This window comes from Eleutherodactylus coqui, chromosome 1 (genome assembly GCF_035609145.1).
Source record: "Eleutherodactylus coqui strain aEleCoq1 chromosome 1, aEleCoq1.hap1, whole genome shotgun sequence".
NCBI classification, from domain to species: Eukaryota; Metazoa; Chordata; class Amphibia; order Anura; family Eleutherodactylidae; genus Eleutherodactylus; species Eleutherodactylus coqui.
The window spans coordinates 478,589,939-478,603,286 of record NC_089837.1 but is presented as its reverse complement, the minus strand read 5'-3'; the positions used below and the strand labels follow the sequence as shown (position 1 = coordinate 478,603,286).

Genomic DNA, 13,348 nt, shown 5'->3' with positions numbered 1-13,348 from the left:
ACCCAGGAGAAGAGGCAGGGGTGTGTCCCGCAGGCAGTGCTTGTGCTTAGTTGGAGGTAGTGTGGTGCTTAGCTAAGGTGTGCCTTGCTAATGAGGGTTTGTCCGAAGTAAAAATTATTAAGGGGGGGGGGGGCTCTCTTGCCGCTGTTGTGGCTGAATAGTGGGACCTGGGAACCTGAGATGCAGCCCAGCATGTTGCCCCTCGCCTGCCCTATCTGTTTCTGTGTCGTTTCCATCACTTTCTTGGGTTTTCCAGATTTTCACAAATTAAAACCTTAGCGGAGCATGGGTCATATACAAAAATGCTCGAGTCGCCCATTGACTTCAATGGGGTTCGTTACTGGAAACGAACCCTCGAGCATCGCGAAAAGCTCGACTCGAGCAACGAGCTCTCGAGCATTTTGGTGCTCGCTCATCTCTAATTCTAACCACTGAGACCTTCATGGTTCAAAAAAAAAAATTGTTTAACAGTCATGTAAATGTAGTTTGCAGTGCGCTGCAGAAAACACCAACAACATAGGATTTGTTAATCATGCTTTTATTTTTCTGTTGCAGAAGGGAAAGTTGGAATCTTCTCTACTAGATGAAAAGAGGCTTTCCGTCCTCTTCTGCCAGACCCCCCAGACAGTCAATGATGATGTTTACATTGTCCAGAATACTGCAGGGCATGGACTCAGCTGCCATTCTTCGTAACTCTACAGGGCAATTATAAGATTCTTGGGGATCGGCTCCAGGGAATGGGCGATGCTTTAGTACCCCATACGTATTCACCAGGTATTCAGTGAAAGTGGGGTGCACTTGTTTATCATACCCAAACTGTCTTAGGGTATTAAAGAGTTTGTGTCTCCTTTCGAACAGTTTAGTTCTTTCAGCCTCATCCACTTTGTTTGTCAGGGGGCAGGTAGTTAGCTGTTTAGAAGAAAGCAGAACAGTTAGGAAGTTAGCATTTGCTTTTTCTAAAGTCCAATTATGCTTAGTAGGCCAATGATGGCTAAAAACCTGCATGGAGTTTATTTGTTCTCCCTGTGTTCTGCGACTTTCCTCCAGATTCATTTTTTTCCTGTACTCCAAAACCATACTTATGACTTCCTACAAAACTGGCCCTACTATGCATGCATGACATAGGAAATGTAAATTGTGAGCCCTTTGAGGAGGGACTAATGTGAATGATGGCAATCTGTGCACAGCACTGCTGAGTATATTGGCGCTATATAAGCGATTATGATATTAAATTGTAATAATATATTATGTGCATCTCAATCAAATGAATTACATTTGTTTTTTTCTTCCCCTCCTTATAATACGCTGACATAATATTCAATCATTTGTTGGTAAAGCCATCCATGCACTATGAGACTACATGCTATATAGAATGAAGAAAACAGCCCCATAACATGTGTTCTGTAAACATATCAGAAGTGTAATGTACCTGGAGTATCTTCTTTTTGATATGGGAAACCGAAAATCCATAAAGCCGTTCATAGCCGTGAAACATCCGTGTCAGAATTCTTTGGTCGAGCTGAAAGGCGCACTCTCCCACAACACGCTGGCAGTGCTGAACCTGCTTAGAGTCTATTGAAAAATACAATAAATTAACATTGTACTAAATTCTTCAGTCAGTGAAAGGATTAACATGGAGTAAAAATTTAAGGTAATGTACATTTTGTAGCTATGTGGTGTAAGCAAACCATATGTGGCCGTTAATTCCTCCTTTTCTTTACAAAACATGTGTCCATCCATATTATCCAACCTGTCCCACGGGATTCCTAATTGTAGCACACAGTATACCATTACGCTAGTTTTCTGTTATTTAATGCACATATGTTCTAAATTACTGGATTATCTAACAGAAAGCTCAAAATCAGAACATTTGCTGCTATTACAGATATTTCATGTTTTTTATCTTGACCTTGGAGCCCCTACAACACTCTATATAATAATATGCTCTAGTTATTCATATAACTACTTCTGTCCTTGGAGTGTCCTCTTCTGGAGACGGATGAGTAGTGCACTTTGCTGTCTTGTACATTGAGATCGCTACGTGAATCTATTTTCTCACAGACCAGCCCAAGCAACTTGCGAATTTCGTGTTTGTCTTCGTACAGCTGAGCGTTCTTCATCCTTAATCGCTCCAGTTCGTCGTATTGGTGTTAATTCATGGTGTTCTAAGGGACTTGTCCAGCTGCAGAATTCTGTCTGTCCTGCTCGTCCGTCTCTGGTGTTTACTGGGCAAACTGGAAATGATCTTCCTATCGCCGTAGAAGGCTTTGTGATGTCATCCTGTGTAACACACATATATTTCCAATTAAAGGGACAGGCAGCCTATTTTGTACCAGTATGAAACTGACCTTCACCATCACCTTAGAAACCACTTATGTTATAATGCAAACTTTCATCCTTTGTGACACTTATATATATATATATATATACATATACATAATTTCAGTGGCATGAGTTATATATTACACAGGAAAGTGCTGAAGTTGTTATGTATACTGGAAAAGTGGTTTCTAGACTGCTTGAATACATTATATAGGTTCTAGCACATATAAAATAGGTATTACATAACATTTACTACAAATGTGAATTCCCATGTAAGAGTTCCAATACAATACATCCCGCGCCCTCCACTCCGCTAACGAAATCAGATTAAGTACCCCTTTAATTTTAACCTATCATTTTTGCCTCCAAGACTTCTCTTGAGCAGTACCAGTCCTCTGGAACGCGCTACCCCAAACTATCCAGGCAATCCCTGACACACATAATTTCAGCATACTCTAAAAATGCACCTCTTCAGGGAGGCATACCATACCCCCTAAACCAAACCCCTCTGTACTCCGCCTGATAACATGCTCCTTGTCCTACTGACTGCAATCCCTACGAGCCACAATCAATCGCCCCCTGCAGTCATACCGACTCGGCCACTATACGGCTTAAGTCTGACCATTGTCTATGTGTATAGCATCCCACCCTCTCCATCTTGCCATACCGGGCACATCTCCAGCCCCTTTACCTTCTCTATCACCCCATTATCTGTAGTATGTAAGCTCGTTGGGCGTGTTTTATTTACGGTATCTCCGCGTAACACCCGTGTGGGAGATCTGCAAATCAAGCCGCCCATAGGGCAGGCATGGGCGTCCACAAAGTAATAAGGCATGTGGATTTGTTTTGCGGACCTTTGCGTAGAGAAAACAAGTCGCAGCATGCTCCATTTTCTGTGCAGTTCCCGCATGGATGGCTTCCATTGAAGTCAATAGACGTGCCACCGAGAAAGAAGGAGATGTAAAGAAAAAAACTGTACTGCACATGTTCGACAGCAAGCCATGTGGACCATGTGCAATACAGCGAACCCTGGAAGCGGAGGGATTTGCGCAGACGTGACTGCTGGGAAAATACAGGTGCACAAGGCTCACTGGCCAAGGGCAGGACTGGGTTCCTACCTGCCTGTGGACATTGGGCCTTACTATAAAAGTCAATTCACCTGTAAGAGTTCCAATACAATACAGCCTGCGCCCTCCGCTCCGCTAACAAAATCAGATTAAGCGCCCCTTTAATTCTAACCTGTTACGTCTGTCTCCTAGGATCTGTGGGACTACAGATAATTCGCAGCTTTCCTGCTCAGGTGCGGGGCATTGGGCTGGCTGGGCATGTGTGTGTCTCCACTCTAGGTCAGTACACCCAGATGTGGGTGTGTTCAGCTATCTCTGTTCTCATTGTCTCTCTGTGTGTGGTGTGAGCAGGTGCTATGTGTTTGGTTGCAAGAAAGATTTGTGTTTTGTGTTTTGTTTGGTTATGTCCTTGGACGTCTGGTTAATGTAGGGATATTTTGATCAAAATGTCAACTAATGCCTGGCATTTATAGCATTTAGATCTGCTACTAGTGGTTGTGTGTTTGCTGCTGTATTGTGTGATTTTGGCTCTGTGTGTCTGCTTACTCTGTCCAGTTGTCCCTGTTGTGGTTGCATGTGTATATGTCCTGTCCTGGGTGTGTGGGTTCGTAGGAGCAGCTAGGACCCAGATTTGAAGACTGCTGGGCTGCCCTTTATTGGGGCGATGTCCCCGCTCAGGTAGATCTGTTTCACTAACCCTAGTAGAAGATAGGGAGAGGTGCTAATCTGTGGTAGTTCACCTTGTGTTCCCTATTCTTCTGGGTCCCATTTGTGTGGGTCTGGTGCTTACCTGCCCACACGAACGTAAGATAGTGCCCTTCTTTTGAAGCTGGGGGCAGTATGTTGCATGATGTTATATTAGTTACATGTCTGTGTCTAGGTCTGATATGTTAGTAACACGTCTGTTGTATTATGTTGCATTATGTTATGTTAGTGACACGTCTGTTGTATTATGTTGCATTATGTTATGTTAGTGACACGTCTGTTGTATTATGCTGCACGATGTTGCACTATGTTGCATGATGTTATGTCATGTTAGTGACACGTCTGTGTTACTGTTGGTCTTGGTTTATGTCTGTATTTCGTTCTATGTCGGTTCCACCCATCCACTAGTTGTTGGATGCCAGTTTCTTGTTCTGTATGTCTACCCACCTGTTTGTGGGTGGACGCCTGATCCGTATTCTGACCGCTTTGTCCATTGGTAGGCAGATGTTAGGGCTTTGTTTGGTCTGTTCTGTTCCTGTGTCCAGCCTCCTGATACTATTCACAGTATGGTCCTGTTCTGTTCTCTCTGTTATTCCTGTTTGCAGTTTACCTTTTGCTTCTGTTCCCTGTGTGTATGTACCTGTGTTTTAGACCCTTTCCTGCTGTACGTCTAGTACTAGGCCCGTATGGATAAGACCTATGTTAAGGTGACCAGATGTCCCAATTTACGTGGGACAGTCCTGCTTTGGGACCCAGTGTCCCGCCTTCCGCCGGGACAGAAGCGGGACAGGCATTCATCCCTCTTTTCGGACATTTGTCCCACTTTTTTGTCCCGCTTTCTGGTGACGTCTGGTTACCATTAAAGTGATTACCGGGCGAGGTGCCGCAGCTCTTTGCCCGGTAATCACTCTGCAGTGCCGCGGACCGGATACGAATTCCCTCCTCCCCTCAGCTCCCCTTTTTGGTTCCGCTAGAGAGGAGATGAGAGCAGAAGGGAGGAGGCGCTGCTGCAGGTGCACACACTTCCGCTCACTGGCAGCAGTGCTGAAAGGATCATCAGCGCTGTGAAGACCTTGAGGAGGGTAAGTATATGGGTCATTGTGGGAGTCACTAGGCTGCTATAGGGGAGCAATAATACTATGGGACAATGTGGGGAGCACTACTATTGCTGGGGCTACTGTGGGGGTCACTACTATTGCTGGGGCTTCTGTGGGGGTCTCTACTATTGTTAGGGCTCTGTGGGGGTTTCTACTATTGCTGGGGCTTCTGTGGGTGTTTCTACTATTTCTGGGGCTTCTGTGAGGGTCTCTACTATTGCTGGGGTTTCTGTGGGGGTCTCTACTATTGCCGGGGCTTCTGTTATGGTCACTATTATTGTTGGGGCTTCTGTGTGGGTCAGTATTATTGCTGGGGCTGGTATAAGGGAGCTATATTACTACTGGGGTCACTGTAGGGGACTCTACTATTGCTGCGGCCTCTGTGTGGGTTTCTACTATTGCTGGGGCTTCTGTGGGGGTCTCTACTATTGCTGGGGCTTCTGTGGGGGGTCACTATTATTGTTGGGGCTTCTGTGGGGGCCACTATTATTGCTGGGGCTAGTATAGGGGAATGATAATACGACTGGGGTCACTGTGGGGGGTCACTATTATTGCTGGGGCTGCTATAGGGGACCATATTACTACTGAGGCCGCTCTGCACTTGGCAGCGTACCTCAAGCTGACCTAGGGTACACGTTTACACATGGCAGAAATGCTGCAGAATGTCCGCAGCGTAAATTTCTGCAGCAAATTCCGCATCTAAAGAAAAGTCAAAATCTCTACCATTGGTGCAGATTTTGATTAGAAATCAGCTGCAGATACGCAGCAGCGCTCCTCAGCTTCTGGTACCCAGTGGCCTGGTCAGGTGTGGTGATACTGGTCAGATGATGGCGCTACTGGCTACCGGAAGCCGGGGAGCGCTGACAGCGGGAAGCCTACGGAGGAGGTGAGGGGGAGTTCCACATAGTATGAAATCAGCTGTGACCACGCAGCTGATTTTCAGTCAAAATCCACACAAATGGTACAGATTTTGACTATTTTTTTGGATGTAGAAATGCTGCAGAATTTGCTCCCTGTCTTTGTTTCGAAACAGCCCTGTACTTTTTATAACACCAGAGATAAAATCATACGTTGTCATAAGACTCGCCCCTCACCACACCCCTCTGTCCTGCTTTGACCCTGGGAAAATCTGGTCACCTACCTATGGGACGTTTTGTCAGTGGGAGTGGTTCCATTTTCCCCCTCTGGGCTGTGCATTCTTTTTGAAGACCTCTGTGACTGAGGCCGGTTGTGTAAGGCACAGAGGTTCTAGTCATAAGTGCACAATTTGTGACTCCTTCCTATTTGCCATCTTTGCCTTGGTGTCAGGGCCTTTTTAAATAAATCCTGCACATGAGCGTAGCTTGGAAGAGTTGCATAATTTTTTTTATGCCTTAAGGGTCCATATGCACCTTTTTTTAAAGGGGGTGGTAGTGTCACATCTGTCTCCTGGGATCTGTGGTACTACAGATGATCTGCAGCTTTCCTGCTCAGGTGTGGGGGATTGTGCTGGCTGGGCGTGTGTGTTTCCAGTGAGCCAATCATTCTAGGTCAGTATACATAAAAGCGGTCTTCCCAGGTGTGGATGTGTTCAGCTCTGTTCTCATTCTCTCTCTCTGTGTGGTGTGAGCAGGTTCTGTGTTTGGTTTCTGCAAGAAAGGTTTGTGTTTTGTTTGTTTGTTTATGTCGTTGGCACTCCTGGTTAGTGTAGGGACTAGCGGTACAGCCAGGAGCCATGACGTGGCCCTCTAGCTTCCATATTTTGATCAAAATGTCAACTAATACCTGGCATTTATAGCCTTAACATCTGCTACTAGTGTTTGCTGTTGTATGGTGTGATTGTGGCTCTGAGTGTCATCTTATCCGGTCCAGTTGTCCCTGTCAGTGGTGGCATGTGTATGTGTCCTATCCAGGCTGCGTGGGTTGCTAGGAGCAGCAACGGCCCAGATCCGAAGACCGCTGGGCCGCCCTTTATTGGGGTGACGTTCCCTGCTCAGGTAGGTCTGTGTCACGTACCTTAGTAGAAGATAGGGAGAGGTGCTAATTTGTGGTAGTTCACTTGGGTCACGTTTGTGTGGGCCCGGTGCTCACTTGCTCACACGAACATCATTCCCATCCCCAAAACTTCTGAGCAGCACCAGTCCTCAGGAACGCACTACCCAAAACTATTCAGACAATCCCTCATTTACAAAACTTCACGCGTGCTCTAAAAAGGCATTTCTTCAGGGAGGCATACCATATTGTCTAAACCAAACCCCTCTCTAGTCCACCTGATAACATGCTCCCTGAGTGCAATCCCTGCTAGCTGCAATCAACTGCCCCCTGCAGTCATACCGACTCGGCCACTATACGGCTTAATATGACCATTGTCTATGTGTATAGCATCCCATCTTTTCTCCTTAGGGAGAGCACCTAGTCGGTGAGTGAGGAGACTCAAAAGGCCATTCATGCTCCCCTGGGTTATATGCAAATAAGGGAGATGGAATAATACCTCCACGGTGCCACCTATTGGAAGGCAGCATTCCTTCAAGTCAAAGGAATGCTGCCTTCCAAAAGGTGGCACTGTGGAGGTATTATTCCATCTCCCTTATAGCATCTCACACTCTCCACCTCGCCATACCGTGCACATCTCTAGCCCCTTTACCTTCTGTATCACCAAATTATTTGTAGTATGTAAGCTCGTTTGAGCAGGACCCTCACCCCTACTGTCTCCATCAACTGATTACTAGATGTAACTGTGGTTTTGTTTCTGTTCCTCTCTTTTGTAAGAGCTGAGGAATATGTTGGCGCTATATAAATAAAGATTATCATTATTAATTTTGTACAGTGTTGTAACCATTTTTAGAGTTCTAGTGCCTTTTAAATAAAAAAAATGAAGCATTTTTCCAAATAGTTGCAAATACCCCTCTGGTGTTGTACGTACAGCGTCCATGTAGAACTACGCATCTCCAGGAGTATACACCGCAAACAGACCCCGGGTGTAGCCTGACACTGAAGTTGTACATTGCTCTCTTTCATCTGTCTTCTTCTACACTAAGTGAATCCATTGTTTAAACAAAAAACGCACAATGCCCGTGCTTACATGTAACAGTTATCACTCATTTTTGGTCGTTTGGACTCATTTTGAGCCGTAATCGTTGAGTGTAAAAAGGCCTTAATAGCTGACAACTCGACCTGCTCCTGCTTGATTGTAGGAGCGGGGGTGGGACTTGTTATTTGTATATAGTAACATAGTTTCTAAGGCCTCACCCCTATACCTCTTTTAATGCACCCCAAGACTTTATTAGCTTTTGCAGGAGCTGACTGGCATTGGTTACTCCAGTTTAGTCTACAATCCACTAGTACCCCCAGGTCCTTTTCTGCCCAGGCCCCCAGCTTATCCAGGTTCTTTTGTAGCCGTACCTTGTCCTCCATTAATTATAGTGTATAATTTTGTGTCATCTGCACATATTGATATTTTATTGTGCAGCCCCTCTATCAGGTCGTTGATAAATATGTTGAACAGAATGGGGCCCAATACTGAACCCTGTGGCACCCCACTAGCGACGGTGGCCCAATCAGAGTATGATCCATTTATTACCACCCTCTGCTTTCTATCTTTGGGCCAATTTTTTACCCACTTGCACATGTTTTCGCCCAGTCCGAGCTGCCTCATTTTGTATATTAGCCTATGATGTGGCACGGTGTCAAAGGCTTTAGAGAAATCCAGATATACGAGATCAATAGATTCTCCCAGGTCCAGCCTAGAACTTACTTCATCGTAGAAGCTGATCAGATTGGTCTGACATGATCAACCCTTCATGAACCCATGCTGGTGAGGAGTTATTCCGTTCTCCTTGAGGTATGGCGTCTCTCAGAAACCCCTCAAATATTTTTCCCATTACTGAAGTGAGACTTATCACCCTTGTGAGATTTGCAGGTTTCGTTTTCCCATATTATATCTGGATAATTAAAGACCCCGATGATAATTACTTCATTGCGGTTTGACACCTCTTCTATCTGCCTCATAGTAAGGTTTCAGTTTCTTCTGTTGCTTTTGGTGGTCTATAGAAAACCCTTATCAGATTTTTTTTCTTTTTTTCTCCCTGTATTTCTACCCACAGAGATTCCACGTGTTCATCTCCTACCCCTATATCTTCCCGTAGTCTCGGCATTAAGTACGATTTAACGTACAGACATACCCCTCCCCCTTTCTTGTTCCCACGGTCTCTTCTGAAGAGATTGTAACCCTGTAAATTCACTGCCCAATCACACTTATCATCCAGCCATGTTTCCGTTATTCCGACTATATCATAGTTTTCATCGGCCATTCTCGCTTCAAGCTCACCCACTTTACCAATCAGACTTCTTGCATTCGTAGTCATACAATTTATACAGTTTTTTTTGTTCTTTAAATTCTTTTTGTTGCTAATGGTACTATTGGCTGATCTGTCAGTTCTAACTTTACTAACCCCATCCCCTGCTCGACCCCCCCCCCCCTTCCCATTGCTTAGACCCAGGTCGCTAGCTACACTAACTACCCCCCTATTTCTCTTTTTGCCCTTCCCCCCCAGTCCCTAGTTTAATCACTCCTCCAGCCTTCTAGCCATCTTCTCCCCCAGTACAGCTGCACCCTCCCCATTAAGATGCAGCCCATCCCTACGGTAGAGCCTGTAGCCGACAGCAAAGTCAGCCCAGTTCTCCAGGAACCCAAATCCCTCCTTCTTACACCAACTCCGGAGCCACTTGTTTACCTCCCTAAGATCCTGCTGCCTTTCTAGTGTGACCTTAGGTGCAGGTAGTATTTCCGAGAAAACTACCCTGGAGGTCCTCGCCCTAAGCTTGGACCCTAAGTCCCTGAAATCATTTTTGAGGGCCCTCCATTGACCTCTAATTTGATATTAGTATAGCGCTAACTAATTCCGCAGAATCTGTTTATCACCCGCCACCAAGATGCATATTCATTTTTCTGACCTCAGAAGGATGGAAGGCTGAGTCAACCTTGAGCAGATTACATGAACAATGCCGGGATTGAGTTAAGTGCATTCTGCTGCACTTAACACTCTGCACCACACGAGGCTTTAATCCTGCGCCATATTTCTGCTATCAGGTGGGATTAAAGGCCAGGACCAAGCGCCGTATATTTACCACTCATTAAATCACAAAGAAAAAGCTAAGAAATGTATTGTGAATAAGGATACGTTGCTTCTTTTAAGTGCACTAAGACAAAGTGACTAATGAGTGATTTTTTTTTTTTTCGCTTAGTGCCCTGCTGGAACTCTTTACCATTGGTCAAAAGTCTTCATTTGTGCAATTTTTTTCAAATAATTTTTGCCATCTTGGAAAGATGTCGGACACTGTGCGCAATCCGTCCGACCGCTTTTACGCGTCGCCGGAAAAGATAGGACTTACTCTGGGCTGCGGCGTATATACGGAATACCAATGTGATAAATCACATTTCGATATCAAGGCGTGACATGTCCCTTCTTGATGGGAAACTTTATTTTCCGCATCGGAATTCCACAAGCGGATTTTGCCCACTGACAGGACAAATTCTGTGTCAAAAACCGTGGTGGTTTCTGCTGTGTGAATGTACGTGCTCACTCACATCAATGTATTTTGGCCCCCTTATTGCGCGTGTATTTTTATGGCGGGCAATATACTGTACGTAGCAAATATTTACTGCGTGGCGCTAATCACCATGGCATCTTGGCATGTTTGTGCGTAGAATACGCACCAAAATAGAAAATGATGTGATTTTTGTTTTGCGCATGTAGTTCACACAATTAATGAACTACGTGTGCCCAATGTAAATCACTTAGCTCCTCTAGACACACCCACACAGCTGTCCCTGCTGATTAGCACATATTTAGTGCACAGAAAGCCTGGTTACAGCCCCCTGCAGGCCATTCTCTGCACAGCCTTGCCACACAGGATGTAACCAGAAATTAAACAGGCCTACAATGAAATACAATCGAATAGTCACCTATCACAGCCGCTCCCCGTCCAGTGATGCACCCTCTGTGCCCGCCACAGAGAACCCGGACCGGTCACGTGCCGTTCATTATGCATATGACCGCTCAGCGGCCATGAAAGAATCACCGCTGTAACCTGGGAGTGACTGAGCAGTCATGTGCACAATAAACGGTATGTGACTGCATGTAGCTTCTTCCGGATTCCCCTAGGAAGACATCAGGGCTGCAGCACTGGATGGGGAGTGGCGGGGTTAGGTGAGTATTCAATTTTAAATCATTTTCAGCCAGTTTTACTTTATGTTCAGGAAAACATAAAATTTTAATAATCTAAGCCTAAATCTACCATGAGACATTAAATTGCCTGAAACTGAACACATCCCATTTGTCTGAAAATACTGAACTTAAAAGGGTATTCCGAAGACTTAATATATTTACAGCTTTTGGGCTTATTCACACGAGTGTATATCTGCCGGCGTTTTCACTGCCAGGTGATATATGCTACTATGTGATGCACGGGTTGGCGTATATGCCATTGGGTGAAGGGAGATAGCTTAGCTCTGCAAAGCTGTCTCCCCGTTCCCTCCCCCTCGCTGGCTCACCTCCTCTCTCCTCCCCTCTGGCTGTTTGAAATTGGGGATGGGGGGACACGAGGACGGAGCTAAGCTTTCGTCCCTTGTCCTCAGCCAGCAATAGGAGGGGGCAGGGAGTTTAGCTCCGCCTCCGTCCCACCTCTCCCATTGCAAACAGCCAGAGAGGAGGAGAGAAGGCCGAAGGCGTTTAGCAGTCATGCTGCTAAACTCCCTCCCACCTCCCTTTTCTGGTCGCTGTCATTGGCTCCCATAGGAGACTATGGCAGTGGCCGTAGTCCAGCCAGGAAGATGGTTCCAGGACTATCTTTTACACCGGGGGAATACGCCTGTGTGATCTGATGCATGGGAATCCAATTTGTCAGATGCTAGCGTATATTTGCCAGCCGTGAAAATGGCGGCCGATATACGCTGGTGTGAATAAACCCTTTCACCCATCCACTGCAGAGGTGAAACTGATTGATCGGTAGCGGTTTGACTGAGACTCCCGCAGATCCTGAGAACTCAGGTCTCGACAGTCTCCAAGTGAACGCAATGTTCATGCAGGCGCACCACCGCTCCAGTCATTTCAGTGAGAGAGTCAGACGTTGCCAAGTACTTGAACTCTGGGACCACCCACCCCAATCTATCAGTTTTCACCTATCTAATGGATGAGCGAAAACTTGAAAAAACATTACATTTTCGGAATACCTCTTTAACCCCTTAATGACATGGCCTATTTTGGCGTTGAGGACCAAGCGATTTTTTGGTATTTTTCCATCTCCATTTTTCAAAAGCCATAACTTTTTTATTTTTCCGTCGACGCGGCCGTATAAGGGCTTGTTTTTTGCGTGGCGAGCTGTAGTTTTTATCGGTGCTACTTTTGGGTACATAGACAATATCGTAAAAAATTTTTATTTTTTTTTATGATAACAGGGAGAGAAAACGCATCAATTCTGCCATAGATTTCTTTTTCTTTTTTTTACAGCGTTAATCATGCAGCATAAATGACACACTAAATTTTTTCTGCGGGTCGGTACGTTACAACGATACCAAAATTGTTATATTTTTTTTTAGGTTTTTACACTTTTTTGCAATAAAACCCCCTTTTTTTTGGAAATCTTTTTTTTCCTCTATAGCTGCATTCAAAGTCCTGTAACTTTTTAATTTTTCTATGTACGGAGCTCTGTGAGGGCTTATTTTTTGCGAGACGAGCTGTAGTTTTTATTGGTACCATTTTGGGGAATGTACGGCTTTTTTGATCACTTTTATTGCATTTTTTGGGAGGCAAAATGCTAAAAATTAGCATTTTGCCTCTGTTTTTTAGCGTTGTTTTTTACGCTTTTTATCGTACAAAATAAAAAGTGTGTTCAACTTTTTGTACACGTCGTTACGGACGTGTCAATACCAAATATGTGGGGGGTTTTAATTTTTTTCCCTTTTTTATGCTAATATTAGAAAAAGCATAAAAAAAGGGTTTTTTTAACATTTTTTTAAACATTTTTCTTTTTTTTACACTTTTCTTTTTTTTATACTATTTGAGTCCCTCTGAGGGACTTACAACACTGTGCCTATGATCGCTGTTATAAGGCATGGCAGAGCTACTGCTCTGCCATGCCTTATCGATTATACAGCGATTATAGGCACAGGCAATACAG

The 13,348-nt window shown here is 44.8% G+C and overlaps 1 protein-coding gene across 1 annotated transcript in view; it reads right to left on the bottom strand.

Annotated features, from left to right (window-relative positions):
* The window catches only part of LOC136606382 (speriolin-like protein), a 63,031-nt gene that overhangs the window by 39,537 nt on the left and 10,146 nt on the right, over positions 1-13,348 (bottom strand). The window contains exon 2 of the mRNA XM_066589005.1: positions 1,967-2,280. Coding sequence (XP_066445102.1) covers positions 1,967-2,120 — 154 coding nt within the window. The 5' untranslated portion in view covers positions 2,121-2,280. The remainder of the gene's footprint in view (positions 1-1,966; positions 2,281-13,348) is intronic.